This window comes from Danio rerio, chromosome 8, assembly GCF_049306965.1.
Source record: "Danio rerio strain Tuebingen ecotype United States chromosome 8, GRCz12tu, whole genome shotgun sequence".
Lineage (NCBI taxonomy): Eukaryota > Metazoa > Chordata > Actinopteri > Cypriniformes > Danionidae > Danio > Danio rerio.
In genome coordinates this window covers 5,252,501-5,273,165 of record NC_133183.1, presented here as the reverse complement: position 1 = coordinate 5,273,165, position 20,665 = coordinate 5,252,501, and the positions used below count along the sequence as shown (strand labels likewise).

Genomic DNA, 20,665 nt, shown 5'->3' with positions numbered 1-20,665 from the left:
AAACACCCCCAACCCCCCACAGCAAAAGCGTTGACCGGTGCGTTGTGATGAAAAGGACCACTGCTCTGGCTGACCAAAAATGGACAAATTTGTAATCCGTCCTCCACAAAAAAGACAGAGTCTCACTGATTCATCTCGCAGCAATCCTCACAGCAATCCCCTGATAGTGCATAACAAATAACATTGTAAGTATTTTTACATTGTAATAGCCTATATTATTTTTTCCCTTATAAACCTGTGAATACAATTTTTTTTGTAATTGGATTTCAAATACTGTCACTTTAAAGGCCAAAGGCTCACGTTTTTCAGTTACAAATGACCTACTGGTGTTATGCTTTTATATTTTACATTAGGCTTTTATTCATTCATTCATTCATTTATTTTATTTTCGGCCAAGTCCCTTTATTAATCTGGGGTAGCCACAGCGGAATGAACCACAAACTTATCCAGTTTTACACAGCTGCAACCCATCTCTGGAAAACATTAGGCTATTATTTGTGCATAAGCATTTCTAGATATAGTAATAAACACACAATTGGTTTTAAAACAATATTTTTTGTAATCATTGCTGCAAACTTATGAGCAATAATCATTACATGTGGAGGGGGGCCTTACAATATTTTCTGGGGAAAAAGGGGGTCTTTGGCAATAAAAGTTTGGGAACCACTAATGTAATGTATATTCACAGAGTGCATTTATCGTGTGCCACAGGACAATAGTGCCAGTGTGCTCACCACACAACAGCTATTGGTGGAGTGGAGAGACAGGGATACAGCCAATTCAGTGGATGGGGATGATTGGGAGGGCATGATCGGGGAAATCATGTCCCTTCATCATACAAGATAAACATTTTCTAATTAAACAACACTTGTTCATTCATTCAATCGTTTTCTTTTCAGCTTAGTCCCTTTAATAATCTGGGGTCGCCACAGTGGAATGAACCGCCAACTTATCCAGCACGTTTTTACGCAGCGGATGCCCTTCCAGCAGCAACCCATCTCTGGAATTAAACACTTGTATTTATAAAAATAAATAAATAAAAGAATACATTAACCTATTAAAATTTCCTATACTTTAAATGATTTAAAACTAGCGAAAATAAAACACAAATGTGTCTTTCTGTATACTTTGCCGAACGATGTGGCACAACATGAATCAGAATGGCTGACTGCTTTTATATAACAGGCAACCGCAAAGGCCAATCAATAATTAAACGTGCAACTAAAAATAATCTAAATAAACAGCACTTTAGTCATGCAATATAATGTGCTGATGTAATTGCAGGCTGTTTACAGATAACATCTAGAGCTGACTGTCATCCATTACTGAAACAGATCTGATCTGTGTGTCCAGTTAAAGATAAAAATTATTATCGCTCCTGTGAAATATTAATTGTTTTTCAATCATCTCCCAAGTGATGATTAACAGAGCAATGACATTTTTATCTTTATATGTGTATTTTTATTTTAATGTTATCCAAGTTAGTTAATAAAAATTAGTTATGAAACTACTATGGTTAAAATGTGTTGGGAAAAAATCATAATAACTGAATAATTATCATCAATAATTGAGTCTTTAGCTGTACGTGAACTCACATGTTCTTCTGTGTGTAAATGCTGCTGTTTGCTGCCAGTTTGTTGGCTTCGGACAGCTCAGCGATCCTCTGCTCCAGACTGGTCATCTTTGACTCCATGGCATTGATCGTCTACATGAAACAGAGTCATTGATACTTGTAATTTAGTAATTTACACCATATCATTCATTGACCAAATAAAAAAAGACCCATTTTCTTTGCTAGTCAAGCTGGTTAACACTGGTTTTGCTAAGGACAAGGGTTGGGCGGAATGACTAAAATTATATTTCATGGTATTAGAAGGATTATTTCACAGTAACAACATCTTTCACTGTATATTATATTATATTATATTATATTATATTATATTATATTATATTATATTATATTATATTATATTATATTATATATTATATTATATTATATTATATTATATTATATTATATTATATTATTATAGAAAATTATAGTATATTATATTATATAAAATTATATTATATTATACTATATTATACAATATTATGTTATACTATATTATATTATATTATATAAAATTATATTATATTATACTATATTATACAATATTATATTATATTATATTATATTGTATTATATTATATTGTATTATATTATATTATTATATTATATTATATTATATTACGTTATATTATATTATATTATATTATATTATATTATATTATATTATATTATATTATATAAAATTATATTATATTATATTATATTATATTATATTATATTATATTATATTGTATTATATTATATTATATTATATTATATTATATTATATTATATTAAAGTATATTATATTATATTATATTATATTATATCATATTATATTACATTATATTGTATTATATTATATTATATTATATTATATTATATTATATTATATTATATTATATTATATTATATTATATTATATTATATTATATTATATTATATTATATTATATTACATTACATTATATTATATTATATTATATTATACATTGATGTTATAATGCAGGGATGTCCAGCCTCGGTCCTGGAGATTTTAGTTCCAACCTCAACACACCTGCACGGATGTTTTTAGAAAGCCTAGTGAGAGCTTGATTAGATAGCCCAGGTGTGTCTGATTGGGGTTGGAACTAAACTTCAGGATCCCTCCAGGATCGAGTTTGGGCACTCCTGTTATAAAGCAAGTTTATATTGAGATGCATTAATTTTACACAAGCGTATACAGCATGAATTATATCTGAGAGCACAGGTGAGCCATACATAGCAACAGAGTGGGCCTTAAGTAGAACTCAAACCTCAATAAGGGTGGAGCCTTTACATCTTTCACTTTACATCTTGTGCCTCAGTTACTCAACATTTGCATACGTTTACGAATAATGTGACTTACATTTCAAAAACAAATCCAACCGTTATAGAGAATAGCCACTTTTATAACTACTTTGACTGTTTTTAGGACTTTTTCATACTCCAACATCAACACAATCTCTCAGAAAGCACAGAATATCTGTTACCGCTGCCTGGTCGCTGATCACTTTTCCCCGTTCGCGAGACTCCTCTTCAAAAGTGCTCTGTTTGGACTCCAGCAAATCCTTCTCAGCCAAATCAGCCTTCATTTGAGTTTCTAAAACCTATAAAACACATAAGCAGAGTTATTAGGCTCAACAAACAAACAGAAATTACTTTTAGAGTGAGTCAATAAAAGGCACAGAATGTCATTTTGGCCATTAGAGGGCGTTTGTATTCACAACAACCAAAAGTGTAAGTTGATGACTGCGTGACTGTGTCAGGACTCTGCCACTTCGATCTTGTTAATTCTTGTTTTGGTTTTCAGTCCAGACACTAGTCCTGTCATGCCTTGTATGTTGTGCTCAGCTCGAGTTTTCTCGGTTCCATCATTCATTTTCTGACATTGTGTTCCTTTTTATGGAGTGCCGTCTTGGCCGTGCTCGGCCACTTGATGCGAGTGCATGTGGTCCGGGCGTGCTCAGGATATGCACTCTCATCCTGGTGTTGTTGTTTTGTTCATGGCATAGTGTTTCTGTTCTCAGCGCTCCAGTCTAGTTGGTTTCGGTTGGCGATGGGATCGGAACATACTGTGTGTGTGAGTGCACAGTGAGTGTTTATATTTGTTGTGTACTCATGTCTTATGTTCAGTCTTCTGTTAATGTTGTGTTTAGCACGTGGGTTCATGTTTACATGCGCTGCATGCTTTAATGTCATATTCAGGTGAACACACGGTTAATGAGTCCTCTCATTGGCTGCGTTTTTAAGTCTCATTTAATGTGAGCACATGGCTTGTGTTGTTTCTTTGTATCATGTGTTCTCCCATCTATTGTTTGGTCTCTCCTTGATAACCCATTATTAGTTTATTCTGTCTCTTTGTTTGTTAATTATTTCTGCTTATAGTCTCCTCTTGTCTGCTGTTCTGTGCCAGTTTGTCGTCATTTATTGCCTTGTCCTGTCCTGCCTTCTAGCCGTAAATCCTGCCATCCTGCCTAGTCAAGTGTATTTGTATTGTTAAGGCTTTCCCCCTCGTTGTTAAGTTTCTTGTTGTTTTTGTTGGGTCATTTTTGTTGTCTTTTGGTTTTATTTTTATTATTAATAAACCTATTTTGAGTTACTGCGATTGAATCCTCGTCCTTCCCTTTCCCGTAATGTGACAGACTGAGTGTGGAATCAAGGGGGTTGTGGTCATTATATCCTACGGGAAATCATGTTGATGGATGAGCTAAAGTATTCAATACGTATTTTCATCATAGCAGTATGAAATTGTAACGAAAAATGTATTTTACATATTGTTAATAGCATACATAAGCATTACATTCATTCATTCATTTTCTTGTCGGCTTAGTCCCTTTATTAATCCGGGGTCGCCACAGCGGAATGAACTTATCCAACTTATCCAGCAAGTTTTTACGCAGCGGATGCCCTTCCAGCTGCAACCCATCTCTGGGAAACATCCACAAACACATCCACACACACACTACGGACAATTTAGCCTACCCAATTCACCTGTACCGCATGTCTTTGGACTGTGGGGGAAACCGGAGCACCCGGAGGAAACCCACGCGAACGCAGGGAGAACATGCAAACTCCACACAGAAACGCCAACTGAGCCGAGGATCGAACCAGCGACCTTCTTGCTGTGAGGCGAACGTGCTACTCACTGCGTCGCCATAAGCATTACATACTGTTAGTAATTCTGCATACTGAGTCTAATGCATATTAATTAATATGTTGCAAAAAATAAACCCACAAAAAAATTCATGGGATACAAAGCACGACTGTTTGAATTGACTCTCTTACCAAAAGAAAAAAAGAGAAAGTATTGTGTCCATTTAATCAATTGCACGAAGAGGAATGAGCTGTGTGGGATTATCATCTCCACGATAGACGTCCATCGCTCTCCAGCCTCCCGCGCCTAGACTGCAGCTCTGCACAAGACGTTTGCCCAGAGGAGAATGGTCATGCCCAACTGAGCCTGGTTTCTCTCGAGGATTTTTTTAATTTTTCACCTTCGCCAGTTGGTGAAGTTGTTTCCTCTCCGCTGTCGCCACTGGCTTGCATGCTTCGGGAACTGTGGAGCTGCACATCGATGGATTTGCTCTTCAGTGTTTGAACTCTCAGCAGTGAATATTAAACCAAACTGAACAGAACTAAACTGAACTTCAACACTGAAAACTGCACTGACACTGTTTTAATGTGCTATGATCTTCTATGTGAAGCTGCTTTGACAATCTACATTGTAAAAGCGCTAGAGAAATAAAGATGAATTGAATTAAATTGAATTATCCCGAAATTCAACATTTATTTCAGGAAGTCAGTGGCATTTCAATACTTTGCTTGTGATACATAACACAAATACAAATTTTAGCAAATGAATATTAAACAGATACTGGCAGTAGGCTACTTCAAAGGTCAAATGCGCACACATACACACTCAACAACCAGCAGCATGGGAAAGGTGCGTGCCAGGCATTGAAACCAGCATACAGTAGTCTACAGCAGTGGCTCTCACACCGAATGTCTTTATATTCAGCACTTTGTCATAAAGTGTTCTGTGCTGCAAGTGAATAGCATTCTGGATTCTAACTTTTGTTTCTATGGTGGCTCTGAAAAAGGGTTGTCAAAAGTATTAACTTAGGTACCAATGGGTCCTGAAATATTAAAAACGTAAGTTTCATGCTGTCATTTGAGCGTGTTGAATGTGCTCTTAAACACAGCTGATTGGTTGGTTATTTGGTGGTTATTGTGTTTACATGCTTAACAGATATGACTGTGATTGGCATCGGTTTACCAACCTTTATCACTGTACACCAAGTGTAAACACAGACACACGAACACTGGAGCGTTCACTTGCTGAACAGTGATGGCTTGTGGATACCATGTAATTTCTAAAGTTGGAATTCTATGTTCACACCAGACGCGGCAAACATGGATAAATCGCGCGCTTCGTGCGTAAATAGACGCATGAACATTTTGAGTTTACTCGCTTCATTCACGCGTCAAATCCGCTTCATTTGCGTGTCAAATTCACTTCACAACAGATGCGATTTCACATGATGGGCAAGACTTCTGTCTGCCCGGTGACTCTAGTTTATTTGCTAAATGGCTAGCTTCTTTGCTTGATGGCTAACATTGATTTTATTGAGAGAGTAGCTGTGTTAACGTGCTTTATGAAGGCTAAAAAACAGCGCCGATTTGTTTGGAGGTGAGTCTGAGTCAACTAGATCCTTTCAGAGGTGCAGCAAGCTCTGTGAGTTCATCAATTTCTCCAGAAACTATGCCTGGATGATGGAAGCTTTCAAAGGTGAGCTGAGCCCAGTTTGATGAACTGTTGTCTGTGTCGGCCAGAGGATTTTCCCCCTGGACACCAACAACAGGTGCTACGTCATAATCACCCCTCCCCCACAAGAGCAAGCTCCTGATTGGTTCAGATTTTCAAACTCGAGGGACACGCATGTTAAGTGCATCAATCGCGCAAAACGCTCAACTCGCGGCACTTCATTCCCACGAATCGCATCATTCGCACCCCCTCATTCGTGCGTATCGCACCGCAGGATGTCTATTCGTGTCTTTGCATTGACTTAACATGTAAATCACTCGCGCTTGACGCTTCTTCTGCATCTGATGAGAACACAGCAGAAAGGGTTTGATGTTCTGGGAAAGCTAATTTCTTTAAAAAGTGGCAAAGTTTTATAACTTACATTTAATAGATGCACTCTCCTTCCCTATAATTTATTTAATTCATTCATTCTTTCATTCATTTTCTTGTCAGCTTAGTCCCTTTATCAATTAAGGCTCGCCACAGCGGAATGAACCGCCAACTTATCAAGCAAGTTTTTATGCAGCGGATGCCCTTCCAGCCACAACCCATCTCTGGGAAACATCCACACACACATTCACACACACACTCATACACTACGGACAATTTAGCCTACCCAATTCACCTGTACCGCATGTCTTTGGACTGTGGGGGAAACCGGAGCCCCCGGAGGAAACCCACGCGAACACCAGGAGAACATGCAAACTCCACACAGAAATGCCAACTGAGCCAAGGCTCGAACCTGCGACTCAGTGACCTTCTTACTTATTTAATTCATAGTAATAAAATTTTTATTTGTTTTTAACTATTATTATCTTACACTGCTTAATTGTACAATGGCACAGTGGTTAGCACTGTGGCATCACAGCAAAAAGGCTGTTAGTTCGAGTCGCGGCTGGGTCAGTTGGCATTTCTGTTAGCATGTTCTCCCTGTGTTGGGGTGGGTTTCCTCTGGGTGCTCCGGTTTCCTCCAAACACATGCGCTATGGGTGAATTGGATAAAATAAATTGGACATAGTGTATGAGTGGCTGAGATTGAGTGTGTGTGGGTGTTTCCCAGTACTGGGTTGCGGCAAGGACATACGCTGTGTAAAAGTATGCTGGAATAGTTGGCGGTTCATTCCGCTGTGGCGACCCCTAATAAATAAGGGACCAAGCCGAAGGATGAATGAATGAATGAATGAATGTTCTAGTGATTTTTATGAAATTTTAATGAAAAAATCTTACATATTGTGCTTTTAGTTTAAAGATGTCTCTGATGTCTTGATCACAAGTGTGTGTGCATGTGTGTGTGTGTGTGTGTGTGTGTGTGTGTTTGTTTGGCCCGACCTTGATCTTGTCTTCAAAAAGCTTTTCCTTCTGCTCCAGCTGTGTTTCCATGCGCTGCGCCATCGCCTGCGAGTCCCGCAAATTTTCTTCAAGCTCCTGAGAACAGACGACAGAAGACAACATTACTGTCAGAAGAGTCAGCTTTGTTATCATTGAATTGCCTCATCTAGAGTATGATGTTTCTTCAAAAATGTACTTAAAAGATGTAAAGAGAAAGTTAATTTGCTGCCAAGGAAAATTAAACGTGTTTGTATTGAGATTAGCACATTTTAATTGAATGAAAAGCTCTTTTAAGCACAGTTTGAGCCTGTGTTGACATCTCTTCTGAACAACCTGAGGTTATTAGAGTGTGATGGGGGAATGTGTGCACTCTGAACTACATTTCCCATAAGTCTGTAGCATAACGTTGTGTAATATGCATCGGTAAGCGCTTTAAATAGACACATTTTAGCATAGCGTGCTTTAGGTTTTCATTCAGTGTGGCAACAAACTGTCACAATAGAGACGCTGACAATGGAGTGCAGATCCGAACGCAGGTTTATAACAGGATTGTCAGCAACGGTCAACACAGGGGAAAACAGATGTACACAGGCAAATCCAGAGTCATGGTAATAAACAGGCGGAAGGTTAAAAGACAGGCAGCATACAGGAATAAACAATATAAGCAAGGGTCTAACACAGCAAAACAAGGCAAGGAAAAACTAATTGAATACCGGATCATTTGTAGCTGTATGCGATTTGCACAGGCTGGATCGCTGGTGACCGTGACACAAACAAGTGGGTGCTAAGTTCAGAACTCTGTGTTATTGGTGATTGACCTGGTGACACAGTCGCCAGATTTTAAGCAATATCTGTGTGTATTATGCTCAAATGTAAAAGTAATTTAAAATGTTTACTCGTGAATATTGACAATGAATAATGTGTGTATTAAAATAAAATTATTTTTATGTTTTTCCAAAGAAGAATCTCAGAGTTGTTGTTTTTTATTTCTTCCTGTTAGATCCAGGCATGTAAGGTATTTGAATTTTATTAAAGCAATTTTAATGTGGCAACATGGTGACTGTCGCCTCACAGCAAGGTCGCTGGTTCGAGTGCCGACTGGGTCAGTTGGCGTTTCTGTGTGGAGTTTGCATGTTCTCCCCGTGTTGGCGTGGGTTTCCTCCGGATGCTTTGGTTTCCCCCACAGTCCAAACACATGCGCTATAAAAAAAAATTGAAGAAACTAAGTTGTCCCTAGTGTATGAGTGTGAATGAGTGTGTATGGATGTTTCCCAGTGCTGGGTTGCAGCTTGAAGGGCATTTGTTGTGTAAAACATATGCTTGATAAGTTGGCGGTTCATTCCGCTGTGACGACCCCGGATTAATAAAGGGACTAAGCCGAAAAGGAAAATGAATGAATGAATAATTGTTTTATTTCAGCTCAGAAAAATGATGATTTTTATTAAAGTATTTTTATATTAGTTTTAATTCTGATTAAGCATAACAACACAAATTTCCACATAAAGCGATTCATTTCCAGCACATGTTAATCATGACTAAAATCAAAGAAATCCATCAAAAAGAAGCAGAAATCATTAAAACCCATCATCATTGTGACACACACGATCATGGCCAAAGACGGAGATGATCCACTCCTGCAATCTGTCACTATTGGAGCCGTGACAGGACCAGAGAGCATGCTGGGAAATGTGGAAAAAGCTGTTACTGCCAGGCTAAGCAGGTTGAAGAGCAACCAATGAAAGAAGAAAGTGTGTGTGTATGTGGTTATATTTGGTGTGACTAATAAGTGTTACTGGTCTTAATTAAAGGGACAGTTCACCTAAAAACAAGTGAAACTGAAATTAATGTCTTTCATTCAAAGTACATTTTACAACTTAAGCTTATTCTGATTATGTAGCCCTATATACATTTCCGGAGAGTGCCAAATACCTCACAGGAGCTACATTTTTTTTTTTTTTTTGCAGTGTACGGCAGAATCTGCTGTGTACGCTTTTTAAGATCTCTAATTTCTCTCGCGAGTGCCATTCACACCTGCTGTTTTCACATAAATCCATCAGAGACCAATGTTGACTGACTGACTGACAGATCAATAACCCCACCCACTTCCCTAAACGAAACCGATAATGTTTGGAAAAGCAATCCAGAACAATCCCTCATGGCAGCCTGATTTTTACCTGTTATTTACTTTTATTTTTTTTGCTTCTGTTTTACCTGCTTTCTGGAACCGTTCTTCGCCAGACTCGAACCCTGTTGTCATAGTCAACTTTACTCTGGGTCTCAAATACTCTGACGTACATGGCGAGCCACTGGACAAACTGGTAACAGCGGGAAAGCTGTCCTTATGGAGGTAAGCGGTCAGGTGGTAAGTAGGAAAAGGAACAGCGCCCGCCATACCACCTCGTAGAGTTCATTTTAAAGACGAAATGCAGCCATACATTTTTCTGGCTACATATTTCACAATCTCCAGGAATGTATATACGGCTATGTTTTCAGAATGAGCCCATGTTGACATTTTTATATTAATTTAAGTGAAAAACAAATTGGGTCACTAGTTTTTAACCAGTTTTATTCAATTTGCCTTAAAGCATTAACACCTCTGTTATCAAACAAAACACAATGAGAGATTCATCTGCTGCTCTTCGCTAAATAACTCTAGTAACTTTAATCAATATGCAAATACAATCAAAAGTGAAATAGATTTTGTAGCTTTATTTAATTTCTGGATAGGCCATTGATTTTAATAGGCTAAACTTTTTATTTTATTGTCAATATTTTCTAATGTTTGCTGTGTATTCTATTATTTGAAGCTATTTGTTGTCCCATATTTTTTATACCCCAACGTTGACAGATTGCCAATCAATAAATAGCTATAGTGCTATCAGTTAGTTTTAACGTCAGCTAATGTTATGGAAGGGCATAGATGTTATGGAAAATAGTAATAGTAATGTAACTACCCCCATCATTCCTTCCTCAAGCAAATGTGTAAATATTAGATCTATTCAGCAATAACGTTAATTGCATTGGCATATTTATCTGACGTTTTCCAGCTTGTAGTAGTCGATCAAAAAGCGATTTAGTTTTTTCATGAAACCCTTAAAACTTAAACGACACCTGACAACAAAACATTCTGAATATGTCAACAAAGGTTGATCATATTCTCTTCTGAAAAAAGAAGAGTATCTTCATCAACAAAAAAATGATCACAGTTACAGCCAGCATCCCACAAAAAGCACTTTGAGCCTCATTTTGTGCATATCAAATCGCAAAATCCAAACAGCCACATTTGACTGCTTTGAATAGAAACATTTTTTTTTTACCCATTTTTCCATATTAAAATATTATGGTGGGTCTTGAGATTGAATTTCTTGCCTAGGTGGGTCCTGGAATAAAAAAGTTTGGGAATCCCAGTGCTAAAAGGCTTACATGCAGTAAACCTTTACCCATGCTGTTAGTTTCTTCATAGGACTATTAGATGGACCCTTACATTTTCAAAAACCCATAATAGGGGCTCTTTAAGCCTATAAATGCCACTTTAAGCTGAATACTTGTATCTTGAACAGTATCTAGTCAAATATTATGTGCTGTCATCATGGCAAAAATAAATCAGTTTTTAAAAATGAGTTATTAAAACTAATATTTTTAGGAATGTGTTGAAAAAAATCTTCATTCCGTTCAACAGGAATTAGTGAAAAAAAAAAATACAGGGGCTAATAATTCTGCCTTCAGCTGTACATGTGATATCTCCGGTAGGGATTTCTGCAGTGCTGCAATCGCATTTGATGGACACGTCATGTTGAAGTGAACAGCACTCCAGTGTTTACCTGTTTGTTTGTGTTTTAGATGCAGTATGTGTAAACCAGCAGGGGTTCAGCTCCCGCTCGCGTCTCAGTCTCACCATGATTTTGTCGGCCATCTGCTGGATCTGCTGCGATTTGGTCTGAATGTCGTCTTTCAGTTTGGATTCTCTCCGCTCCACCATCTCCAGCCTCTTCACCTGGTTCTCCAGGGATTTTTTGCCATCCTGATCAATCCCAAACAAAGAAACACAATCAAATTCCGCACTGTCCAAAACAAAACGGTCACACTTTACAATAAGGTTCCATAAGTTAATAATTGTTAACATATGAACTAACATGAACTAATTATAAACAATATTTGTTGAGCATTTATTAATCATAATGCAAGATTTACTAATGCCTTGCTAAAATCCAAATTCAAGCTTGTTAACATTAGATAATACATTGTTAATATGGACTGTATTACCATTATTCATTCATTCTCTTTCTGCTTACTCTCCATTTCAGAGGTCACCACAGTGGAATGAACCGCCAACTATTCCAGCGTATGTTTTACACAGCGGATGCCCTTTCAGCTACAACCCAGTACTGGGTATACACACTCATATACTACGGCCAATTTAGTGCATTCAATTCATCTAAAGCGCATGTGGTTGAACAGAAATGCCAACTGACCCAGCCAGGACTCAAACCAATGACCTTCTTGCTGTGAGGCGACAGTGCTAAGCACTGAGCTACTGTGCCACTTGTATTACCATTAAATATGCTTAACCAACACAAAAATAGCAAAATCTAGGCAATGCCTTAGCAACCAACATGCAATGCCTTAGCAACCACCTAGCAGCCACTCAGAACACCCTAGCAACCGCCTAGCAACCCCTTAGAACAACTTGGCAACATCAAAAATACAATAATAAATGTATAGTTCAGTGTTTGTTCATGTTAGTAAATTGATAACATTAACAAATACCACTATTGAAAGTGTTAACATCATTCATTCATTAATTGTTTTTCCGTCTTGGCCCCTTTATTAATCCGGGGTCGCCACAGCGGAGGGGACTTATCCAGAACATGCTTTACGCAGCGGATGCCCTTTCAGCCGCAACCCAGTACTGGGAAACACCCATACGCTCTTGCACACACACACTACAGCCAACTTAGCTTATTCAATTCCCCTATAGCGCATGTGTTTGAACTGTGGAGGAAACTGGAACACCAGGAGCAAACCAACGCCAACACGGGGAGAACATGCAAACTCCACACAGAAACGCTAACTGACCCAGCCGAGGCTCGAGCTAAGGTGTTCACTAAAGTGGTGCTAGGTGGTTACCAAGGTATTCTGAGAGTTTGCAAGGCGGTTGCTAGGGTGTTCTGAGTGGCTGCTAGACGGTTGCTAAGGAATTGCGAGGTGGTTGCCTAGGTGTTGCTAGGGAGTTGCTAAGCTGTTCTAGGTCATTGCTAAGGTGTTGCTAGGGTGTTCTTAGTGGTTGCTAGGTGGTTGCTAAGGTGTTGCTAGACGGTTGCTATAGTATTCTAGGTAATTGCTATGGTGTTGCTAGGTAGTTTCTAGGGTGTTCTGAGTGGTTCATAGGTGGTGCTAAGGTGCGCTAGGTGATTGCTAAGTATTGTTAAGGTGTTGCTAGGGGGTTGCTAATGTATTCTGAGTGGTTGCTAGCCAGTTGCTAACATAAAATCTTGCTAACATAAATTTATAAAAGCATGGTCCTAGTATGAATTAACATTTTGCTAGCATGTTTTTAGCATAAATTAGCATGTTGTTAGCATTAATTAGCATGTTGCTAGCATGTTACACTATGAATTAGCATGTCAGCATGAATGTAAAATGAATCAGCATGTCTGCTAGTATGTTTCCAGCATGGGTTGATATGTTTCCAGTATGGGTTGGTATGTCGTTAGTATGTTTCCAGTATGGGTTGGTATGTCGTTAGTATGTTTCCAGTATGGGTTGGTATGTCGTTAGTATGTTTCCAGTATGGGTTGGTATGTCGGTAGTATGTTTCCAGTATGGGTTGGTATGTCGTTAGTATGTTTCAAGTATGGGTTGGTATCCAATATCCAGTATGGGTTGGTATGTCGTTAGTATGTTTCCAGTATGGGTTTGTATGTCGTTAGTATGTTTCCAGTATGGGTTGGTATGTCGTTAGTATGTTTCCAGTATGGGTTGATATGTCGTTAGTATGTTTCCAGTATGGGTTTGTATGTCGTTAGTATGTTTCAAGTATGGGTTAGTATGTCGTTAGTATGTTTCCAGTATGGGTTGGTATGTCGTTAGTATGTTTCCAGTATGGGTTGATATGTCGTTAGTATGTTTCCAGTATGGGTTGATATGTCGTTAGTATGTTTCCAGTATGGGTTGGTATGTCGTTAGTATGTTTCCAGTATGGGTTGGTATGTCGTTAGTATGTTTCCAGTATGGGTTGGTATGTCGGTAGTATGTTTCCAGTATAGGTTGGTATGTCGTTAGTATGTTTCAAGTATGGGTTGATATCCAATATCCAGTATGGGTTGGTATGTCGTTAGTATGTTTCCAGTATGGGTTTGTATGTCGTTAGTATGTTTCCAGTATGGGTTGATATGTCGTTAGTATGTTTCCAGTATGGGTTGATATGTCGTTAGTATGTTTCCAGTATGGGTTTGTATGTCGTTAGTATGTTTCAAGTATGGGTTAGTATGTCGTTAGTATGTTTCCAGTATGGGTTGGTATGTCGTTAGTATGTTTCCAGTATGGGTTGATATGTTGTTAGTATGTTTCCAGTATGGGTTGATATGTCGTTAGTATGTTTCCAGTATGGGTTTGTATGTCGTTAGTATGTTTCAAGTATGGGTTAGTATGTCGTTAGTATGTTTCCAGTATGGGTTGGTATGTCGTTAGTATGTTTCCAGTATGGGTTGATATGTCGTTAGTATGTTTCCAGTATGGGTTGATATGTCGTTAGTATGTTTCCAGTATGGGTTGATATGTCGTTAGTATGTTTCCAGTATGGGTTTGTATGTCGTTAGTATGTTTCAAGTATGGGTTAGTATGTCGTTAGTATGTTTCCAGTATGGGTTGGTATGTCGTTAGTATGTTTCCAGTATGGGTTTGTATGTCGTTAGTATGTTTCAAGTATGGGTTAGTATGTCGTTAGTATGTTTCCAGTATGGGTTGATATGTCGTTAGTATGTTTCCAGTATGGGTTAGTATGTCGTTAGTATGTTTCCAGTATGGGTTGGTATGTCGTTAGTATGTTTCCAGTATGGGTTGGTATGTCATTAGTATGTTTCCAGTATGGGTTGATATGTCGTTAGTATGTTTCCAGTATGGGTTGCTATGTCGTTAGTATGTTTCCAGTATGGGTTTGTATGTCGTTAGTATGTTTCCAGTATGGGTTGGTATGTCGTTAGTATGTTTCCAGTATGGGTTGGTATGTCATTAGTATGTTTCCAGTATGGGTTGATATGTCGTTAGTATGTTTCCAGTATGGGTTGCTATGTCGTTAGTATGTTTCAAGTATGGGTTAGTATGTCGTTAGTATGTTTCCAGTATGGGTTGGTATGTCGTTAGTATGTTTCCAGTATGGGTTGATATGTCGTCAGTATGTTTCCAGTATAGGTTGGTATGTCATTAGTATGTTTCAAGTATGGGTTGATATCCAATATCCAGTATGGGTTGGTATGTCGTTAGTATGTTTCCAGTATGGGTTGGTATGTCGTTAGTATGTTTCCAGTATGGGTTGATATGTCGTTAGTATGTTTCCAGTATGGGTTTGTATGTCGTTAGTATGTTTCAAGTATGGGTTGGTATGTCGTTAGTATGTTTCCAGTATGGGTTGGTATGTCGTTAGTATGTTTCCAGTATGGGTTGGTATTTCATTAGTATGTTTCCAGTATGGGTTGGTATTTCGTTAGTATGTTTCCAGTATGGGTTGGTATGTCGTTAGTATGTTTCCAGTATGGGTTTGTATGTCGTTAGTATGTTTCAAGTATGGGTTGGTATGTCGTTAGTATGTTTCCAGTATGGGTTGGTATGTCGTTAGTATGTTTCCAGTATGGGTTGGTATGTCGTTAGTATGTTTCCAGTATGGGTTGATATGTCGTTAGTATGTTTCCAGTATGGGTTGATATGTCGTTAGTATGTTTCCAGTATGGGTTTGTATGTCGTTAGTATGTTTCCAGTATGGGTTAGTATGTCGTTAGTATGTTTCCAGTATGGGTTGGTATGTCGTTAGTATGTTTCCAGTATGGGTTGGTATGTCGTTAGTATGTTTCAAGTATGGGTTGATATGTCGTTAGTATGTTTCCAGTATGGGTTGATATGTCGTTAGTATGTTTCCAGTATGGGTTGCTATGTCGTTAGTATGTTTCCAGTATGGGTTTGTATGTCGTTAGTATGTTTCAAGTATGGGTTAGTATGTCGTTAGTATGTTTCCAGTATGGGTTGGTATGTCGTTAGTATGTTTCCAGTATGGGTTGGTATGTCGTTAGTATGTTTCCAGTATGGGTTGATATGTCGTTAGTATGTTTCAAATATGGGTTGGTATGTCGTTAGTATGTTTCCAGTATGGGTTAGTATGTCGTTAGTATGTTTCCAGTATGGGTTGATATGTCGTTAGTATGTTTCCAGTATGGGTTAGTATGTCGTTAGTATGTTTCCAGTATGGGTTAGTATGTCGTTAGTATGTTTCCAGTATGGGTTGATATGTCGTTAGTATGTTTCCAGTATGGGTTAGTATGTCGTTAGTATGTTTCCAGTATGGGTTGATATGTCGTTAGTATGTTTCCAGTATGGGTTGGTATGTCGTTAGTATGTTTCAAGTATGGGTTGGTATGTCGTTAGTATGTTTCCAGTATGGGTTGGTATGTCGTTAGTATGTTTCCAGTATGGGTTGGTATGTCGTTAGTATGTTTCAAGTATGGGTTAGTATGTCGTTAGTATGTTTCCAGTATGGGTTGGTATGTCGTGAGTATGTATTGACATAGTATGGATCAGTATATTGTTAATAAAAAATTGATATGTTTTTAGTATGTCCAATGTAAAGATAATGGCATTTTTTAAATAATGGAAGTCTATGGGATAGTTGCTAGGGTATAGAGTATTGCTAGGGTAAGTGGTTGCTAAGGTGTGGCTAGTAAGTTGAAAGGTCATCAGTGATTGGCAGATTGATAGTCTGAGCTAAATGAGCCCAAACTTAATTCTGTTTGACAGTCTGGCGCAAAATTATGAGGTCATAAAGTGTTGTCAAATGTTGGGACTTTTCTGGGTCAGTTTTCAGAAAACCGCAAGTCGGATCAGTTGGGAAAGATATAGCAATTTAAGTATTCAGTTTAGTTTGGAGGTTTGGAGTTAGTTTGGTGGTGGTTGTATGAACGGTCTAGGAGGAGATGCATATAGAGTTTAGTCTCAGAAGACTATGAAGAAGTTTACAGTATGTAGTATAACAGTATGTTGGCCTTTCTCAAGCCACCATAAAAAAATACATACACACACTCATCTCTCCTTAATCTAGCACTTAATTCTCTGAGCACTGTGAGCACTAAGGGTTCTTCTGCATAATCAGCACTTGTGTCTATTGCCTTTTCGTATTGAATCGCTGAATGGCTCCTCATTTGTATGACACTTTGAACAAAAGCATCTGCTAAATAACTAAATGTAAATGTTTGTATTTTGTTGTCCATGACATTTAAATACTCAACATTTCTGTATGTTATATGAAGCACTTTGGGCAATTCAATGAGAGGGGTCTGGCTGCAGACCTGATGCAGTGCAATCTGGGCTGCATCCAATGTTTTTTAATGGGCTCACCTAACCCAACCCCTAACCCTACCCGTCACAGTGACGTCACTAGCTCCATTTGAGTGCATTGTGTCTGACATTGCATCGCTGAGTGATGCAGTCTCAAGTTGCATCATAAAGGCTGCATCCAGATACTACTGAATTCAACTTACAGTTCAATGTGCTACATAAATAAAGAAGATGAAGTTAATATGTTAATCTCATGGTAAAATGAAGTGTGTGAAGAAGCTAAAGCGAAGTGAATTGTAACCTCAGTCTCTCGTAAGCGTCTGCGCAGGCTGTCGGACGAGTCCTCTTTGGTCTGCAGACGCTCCAGGTCTCGCTCCATTCGCTCTTTAGCCTGACGGACGTTCTGGAGGAGTTCAGTGGCTTCAGTACTCGCCTTCACTGCCTGGAAGAAAAGAAAGGAGCAGAATAAGACTAAGACTGTAGAGTTTACTCTGCCAAAACAACTGCCCTGTATGTACTTTATCCCACTTATTACATGGCTAATTGCTACAAAACATAAAAATTTGACACAAAACATTGTTCTTAGGAGTGATAGTTTATTAATTCTTTAATTAAATGCAAAGCTGACAGAAACAAAAACAATAGCTCCTGTGCTCGCCTTGAGGAAAGAAGCTACACTGTGAAAGTGGTCTGTAATTTTGACAGGACAAGATCAAAATTGTTAGAGATAAAGTACATTCAGGAGGTTGTTATCGCAGAATAAAACCTGTAATGCATCTCAATTGAAGAAAACTGTGTAATTATTCTACTCAATCTAGCTGAAACATTCAGTTTAGCTCAGAATAAAACCAATAATGTCATTATTACAAACCTTTTTTATTACATAAATAATCTGCCATTATCCAGAACAACTCAATCCATATATATGTTTGTCAATATGAAGTAAATGCCTACTTTACCTTAGCAAGCTTCTCCTGGAGCTCTTCAATCTTTACTTGTTGCTCTCCATTGGTCTAAGACATTTACAAACAGAAGAAATGCTTAACCTCAACTCAACTCACTTTATTTCTATAGCACTTTCACAAATCACAATGATTACCAAAGTGCTGTGCATAAAACAGATAAAACGCATATAAAATATACATAAAACCAAAACACATAAACTCACATCACATGATTAAAAGCTAAAGAAAATAAGTGTGTTTTCAGTGACCTCTGAAAAGACTCAAAAGTTTGAGCTGTTCTTAAAGAGAGTGGAAGAGCTTGTCCTGGAGCTGCTACCGAGAAAGCTCTATCACCTCGACATTTTAAGCGTGATTTAGGAACTTGCAAATAGAGACGATCCATAGAGCGAAGAGATCTCACAGGTTGGTGCATAATAATTAGCTCAGAAATATACTCAGGGGGCAGGCCATGGAGGGATTTATAAACATACAGCAGAACTTTGTACTGATTTCTAAACTGGATTGGCAGCCAGTGTAGGGAAACAAGTACAGGTGTAATGTGTTCTCGTTTTTTTGTGCCTGTTAAAAGCCTGGCAGCTGCGTTCTGGACTAGCTGCAGTCGCGAGAGAGAGGCCTGACGCACACCCAGATACAATGCGTTGCAATAGTCCAGACGAGAAGAGATAAAAGCATGAACAACTTAATCCAAATCACTGAAAAAGATGACAGACTTCAGCTTGGCAATATATCTAAAATAGAAAAAAATATTTTTGACCTCTTAAAAAAACAGCCACATTAGCAATATAATTCTTTAGCTTAATAATAATAATAACAACAAAGTAAGACTTTATAATCCAGACCAGTTGACCAGCACTGAATTTTGTCAGTTTATCATTGGATACTGTGTGTTAGAAAGCCTTAAAAGTTTGTTTGCAAAAGGCGAATAAAAATATTAGTTCATATTTTCACAAAAGCAAATCACACGACCGGTGTCATTTTTTATGAATTGAGATTTATAGATCGCATGGTAAATTATTAAATAAGCTCTTCGTTGATGTGTGGTTTTGTTGGGATATGTCAATATTTGGCTGAGATACAACTATTGAAAATCTCAAATATGAGGGTTAAAACATGTATAAATACTGAGAAAATCACCTTTAAAGTTTCTATAAAGTTGTTTAAAGTTCTTAGCAATGAACTTTCCTAATCCAAATTGAGATTTACAATTGGAAACTTACAAAATATCGTGTTTTTTACATTCATTTTATTTTTGGCTTAGTCCCTTTATTAATCTTAAAATAATTAAACTTATCCAGCATATGTTTTACGCAGCGGATGCCCTTACAGCTGCAACCCATCTCTGGGAAACATCCATACACACTCATTCACACGGTAACACTTTACAATAAGGTTCATTAGTTAATGCATTTACTAACATGAACTAATCATGAACAACACTTGTACAGCATTTATTAATCCTATATGAACATTTACTAATGCATAAATAACTTCCGAATCCATGCTTGTTAACATTAGTTAATGCACCATGAGTTAACATGAACTAACAACGAACTACTGTATTTTCATTAACTAACGTTAACTAACCTGAATAAATACAGTAGTAAATGTATTGTTCATTGTTTGTTCATTTTAGTAAATGCATTAATTAACATTAACTAATGAACCTTACTGTAAAGTGTGACCATTTACATACATACACTACAGACAATTTAGCCTACCCAATTCACCTGTACTGCATGTCTTTGGACTGTAGGAGAAACCGGAGCACCCGGAGGAAACCCACCCGAATGATGGAAGAACATGCAAACTCCACACAGAAACGCCAGCAGACCCAGCTGAGGCTCGAACCAGCGACCTTCTCTTTTTACATAATATTACAATTATTTTTTATCTAAAAAAATCCATAATTTTGACTCATAAAAGGTTTTCAGGCTGTTTCCAAAAATATGCCCGAGCAACATGAGACAAATTTTGTTTCCCGGGGTCACTATAAAAGAGCATTTTCTAGACAAGTACAACCTACTGCTTTGTTTTCAGGAATAATTACGCAAAAATAAGTGATTTTGTCCATCAAAACAAGCTAAATTAACTATCTAAAGTATTGAGTTAAGTAAAATAAACATTTCAAACTGAATACAGGATTAATTTACTAAGCCCGCTGGCATGTTTTTTTCTTGTTTTAAGGAAAAAGTCACTTTATTTTAACTTATATCTGAAAACAAAACAATGTTATATTTGTCTTGAAAATGTTTCTTGATTTAAGAATATTTAATTGAAAAAGAAATAAGACAAGACAAGCTAATAAAGCCCTGTTTTGCAGCATGCAAATATTGCAGATCTGTGATTCGTGTACACTGCAAAAAAAGCTTTTCTTACTTAGATTTTTTGTCTGATTTCTAGTCCAAATATCTAAAAGT

The 20,665-nt window shown here is 37.6% G+C and overlaps 2 protein-coding genes across 16 annotated transcripts in view; both read right to left on the bottom strand.

Annotated features, from left to right (window-relative positions):
• The window catches only part of gcn1 (GCN1 activator of EIF2AK4), a 779,792-nt gene that overhangs the window by 434,913 nt on the left and 324,214 nt on the right, over positions 1 to 20,665 (bottom strand). The gene's annotated exons all lie outside the window — the stretch shown is intronic.
• Positions 1 to 20,665, bottom strand: part of citb (citron rho-interacting serine/threonine kinase b) — a 135,385-nt gene that overhangs the window by 70,405 nt on the left and 44,315 nt on the right. For all 15 annotated transcript variants that reach the window (XM_068223090.2, XM_068223087.2, XM_073910033.1 and 12 more), the window contains exons 7-12: positions 18,243 to 18,296; positions 17,585 to 17,725; positions 11,639 to 11,764; positions 7,744 to 7,839; positions 3,101 to 3,217; positions 1,596 to 1,705 (exon numbers count right to left, since the gene is read on the bottom strand). In XM_068223090.2, the coding sequence (XP_068079191.1) occupies positions 1,596 to 1,705; positions 3,101 to 3,217; positions 7,744 to 7,839; positions 11,639 to 11,764; positions 17,585 to 17,725; positions 18,243 to 18,296 (644 nt within the window). The remainder of the gene's footprint in view (positions 1 to 1,595; positions 1,706 to 3,100; positions 3,218 to 7,743; positions 7,840 to 11,638; positions 11,765 to 17,584; positions 17,726 to 18,242; positions 18,297 to 20,665) is intronic.